Source organism: Chinchilla lanigera, unplaced genomic scaffold, assembly GCF_000276665.1.
Source record: "Chinchilla lanigera isolate Chin_1 unplaced genomic scaffold, ChiLan1.0 scaffold00082, whole genome shotgun sequence".
Lineage (NCBI taxonomy): Eukaryota > Metazoa > Chordata > Mammalia > Rodentia > Chinchillidae > Chinchilla > Chinchilla lanigera.
Genome location: NW_004955483.1, coordinates 5,073,124 through 5,077,059, shown reverse-complemented (window position 1 = coordinate 5,077,059; position 3,936 = coordinate 5,073,124). Strand labels below are relative to the sequence as shown.

Here is a 3,936-nt window from a genome sequence, read left to right as displayed (position 1 = left end):
CCCTCCTGCGCGCCCTCGTCCGCCTCGTCCCTGCACTCCTCGTCCGCCTGCTCCTCCGCCTCCTCGTCCTCGGGCTCCGCGTCCTCCGACGACGAGTTCGACGACGACCTGCTCGACCTGCACCCTAGCGCAAACTTTGAGAGCATGTCGCTGGGCAGCTTGAGCTCGTCGTCGGCGCTGGACCGGGACCTGGATTTTAACTTCGAGCCCGGTTCCGGCTCGCACTTCGAGTTCCCGGACTACTGCACGCCCGAGGTGAGCGAGATGATCTCAGGAGACTGGCTGGAGTCCAGCATCTCCAACCTGGTCTTCACCTACTGAGGGGCGCGCGGGGCGTGGGAGGCGAGTGGAGGAGAAGGCGGAGAAGGAGAAAAGAAAAGAAAAAAAAAAAAAAAAGAACAGATGAAGAGTTGGAAGAGAAAAGGGAAAAAAAAGAGAAAATTTGAAAAAAAAAGAAAGAAAAGAGAGAGCGGGGCAGGCTTGGACCGCGTCCGGTCGCAGAGGAGCGCGGGGGCGTCTGGACGCACCGGCCAGCCCGGGGGACACGCAGGATAGACAGGGGCGACCTTTTATTGTTGTGATTGGTGTTGTTGTTGATGGCAAAAAAAAGCTATTCGAGTTTCCTCCCCTTTGCTTGAAGAGGCCCCCCCCCTTCCCAACGAGCTTCCGGACTGGGGTGCGCCCCGATTCCACCCCCCCTCGCCCCCCAGCGAGCCAGAAGCCAGGTCTGTCCCAGAGACTGAAGGAATCCGCCCTCGCGCGCTGCCACCTTGCTGGGCTTTTTAGTTTATTTTGCTTCTTGCTTGGGGGGAGGGGGATCCAGCAGCCCCGCTCCCGTTCGTGCCTACTCAAGACAGAAGGCTCCGGGCGCTGAGTGTGGACGACGGCAGACGTTTTGGAGGAGCGCTGGGACTGAGAGACTCCACGCTGGCGAATTCCAGTTTTGGGTTTGGTTTGGTTTTGCTCCCCCCTTTTCTCCTTGTTTCCTTGCCCCTGCAGCCATAGGAGGAGATGTGGAGGGGAGGAGGCCAGCCAGAGTGACCGGCGCTAGGAAGTGACCTGAGGACCTCGTTGGAAGCCGCGGCGCCCGGGCGAGGGGCGGGGGTGGAGGAGGACGCGCGCCTGGAAGGCGCACTGATCAAACTGCAGAGGGTTTGCAAGCTCGCGGGCCTCCGCCGCCGGGCTGTGAAATCAGCGAGGTGAGATTCCCCAGACCCGGAGGCGCGGAGGAGAGGAGACTTTTGATGTGTTCCAGGGGCCGTGGAGGGCGACAGTGGTTTGGGGGGGAAAAAGGTTTTTTCTTCTCTTAATTGGAATCGTGATGGTGTTGGATTATTTCACTGGTGGGGTTAATATAGCATGTTATCCTGTCTATCTTTTAAAGATTTCTGTATAAGACTGTTGAGCAGTTTTGAAAATAGTGTAGGATAATATAAAAAGCAGATAGATGGCGCTATGTTTGATTCCTACAACAAAATTATCACCAGCTTCTTTTCATTCTTAACTCTTTAAAGGATTCAAACGCAACTCAAATCTGTGCTGGACTTTTAAAAAACAATTCAGGACCAAATTTTTCCTCCGTGTGTATGTGTTTCTTCCTTCTAGGTGTAAATGAGAAGACATGTTTTTTTCCTCCACCGATGTTTCATCCTCGTATATTTTTTTTTCTTGTAAATGTAATCAGATGCCATTTTATATGTGGACGTATTTATACTGGCCAAACATTTGTTTTCTTATGTTATCCCTTTTTTTTTTTTTCTTTTCTTTCCTTGGCTTTGTTTTGACTTCTTTATTTCTTCCTTTCTTCCTTTTTTTCTTTTGCTTTATTTTTCTTTTCTTTTCTTTGTTTTTTTTTTTTTTTGTTTTTTGTTTTTTTTGTTTTTTTTGGTAGTTGTTCTGACCCACGCCATTTTACGTCTCCTTCACTGAAGGGCTAGAGTTTTAACTTTTAATTTTTTATATTTAAATGTAGACTTTTGACACTTTTAAAAAAACAAAAAAAGACAAGAGAGATGAAAACGTTTGATTATTTTCTCAGTGTATTTTTGTAAAAAATATATAAAGGGGGTGTTAATCGGTGTAAATCGCTGTTTGGATTTCCTGATTTTATAATAGGGTGGCTGGTTAATATCTCACACAGTTGGAAAAATCAGCCCCTAATTTATCCATGTTTACAGTTCAATCTGCAGGCTTCTTAAAGTGACAGTATCCCTTCAACCTGCCGCCAGTGTCGACCTTTAACCCCAGTCTGGTAAGATGGGGAGGAGAGTCAGCCAAGCACTGTATGCTTTCAAGAAAAACACATTGTTAAAAAGAAATACTGTTGGGGCTGGGGATTTAGCTCAGCGGCACAGCGCCTGCCTGGCAAGCGCAAGGTCGTGAGTTCGATTCCCGGTACCGAAAAAATAAAAAGAAATACTGTTTTGTTCCAGAGGCTTTAAAACTGGTGCATTTACAGCAAAAACAAAAAAGGGATCCTGTAGCTTTAACTTGTAAACCACATCTTTTTTGCACTTTTTTTATAAGCAAAAACGTGCCGTTTAAACCACTGGATCTATCTAAATGCCGATTTGAGTTCGCGACACTATGTACTGCGTTTTTCATTCTTGTATTTGACTATTTAATCCTTTGTACTTGTCGCTAAATATAATTGTTTTAGTCTTATGGCATGATGATAGCTTATGTGTTCAGGTTTATAGCTGTTGTGTTTAAAGATTGAAAAAAAGTGGAAAACATCTTTGTACATTTAAGTCTGTATTATAATAAGCAAAAAGATTGTGTGTATGTATGTTTAATATAACATGACAGGCACTAGACGTCTGCCTTTTTAAAGGCAGTTCCGTTAAGGGTTTTTTGTTTTTAAACTTTTTTTTTTTTTTTTTTTTGCCATCCATCCTGTGCAATATGCCGTGTAGAATATTTGTCTTAAAATTCAAGGCCACACAAACAATGTTTGGGGGAAAAGAGAGAAAAAAAAAAAATCATGCCAGCTAATCATGTCACGTTCACTGCCTGTCAGATTGTTGATATATACCTTCTGTAAATAACTTTTTTTGAGAAGGAAATAAAATCAGCTGGAACTGAACCCTAAATCTTGACTTTTGTCATTATTGTGCCCCGTGCTTGAGCTGGGCAGGGTCCTAAAGTGTGTGGAGACTTTCGCTTCCAGACAAGAAGTGCTCCCAGCCTTGCCCTCCGAATGCCACCTCCTTGACGAATGCTGAGTTCCTCTTGGCCAGATTTGGCAGCTGTCACCCCAAAATGATGGCATCAGCTGAATGTGTGTCAACTCTACAGGCGCTTTCGAGGAATTTTTGGAGCTTACTGCATTCCAGCATGCACCCTTTGTCTTGCCATTTTAAGAGGGGGGAGGGGCATAGAGGACAGAATTCCAAAATCCAGCTGGCTGGCTCGTATATTGTTGTTTTTTTTTAAACTTAGGTTCCCAAAGCTGCTTTTTCCTTAAATTACCAATACTGAACCAGTTAGCAGTAGCTAGGATTTGCTTCCTCCAGATTAAGATCAAAAAGCCTGTTAAATTCTAAGCAGGGTGTGGAACAGAAAGCCTTCACCAGTTAGGAAATCCAAAAGGTGTAGAATTTTTTTTTTTTCATAGGACAGATTAACGGGGTGCTAAGATCCTCATCTTGTGCCATGCCCAGCGTAGAAGTCCTGTCACAGATGTCCAACACAAGGTTTGCATTTGCATGGCCCCTCAATCTGAATAGCACGGGCTTCAGCTAGTGAGATTTGGAAGCAGCAGGCAGAGCAGTATCATTAAGACCTGTCTGCAAGGAGAAAACTCATCAAAAAAAAAAAAAAAAAAAAAGGAGAAAACTCATCTTGAATTTCCTAAGGCCCATTACTGCTGGGGTTTGGAATATACAGCTTGGTAAGCAGCACTCCTTAAGGTTTATTTTGAGGGTTAACAATTCC

General features: G+C 44.9%; 1 protein-coding gene across 1 annotated transcript; it reads left to right on the top strand.

Annotated features, from left to right (window-relative positions):
- Positions 1–396, top strand: Sox4 (SRY (sex determining region Y)-box 4; the record flags this gene model as incomplete). The annotated part of the gene is given in 1 exon segment (XM_013503841.1): positions 1–396. A coding segment is annotated over 1 exon segment (321 nt), but the record flags the coding sequence as incomplete, so codon positions are not given.
- Positions 397–3,936: the final 3,540 nt, after the last annotated feature.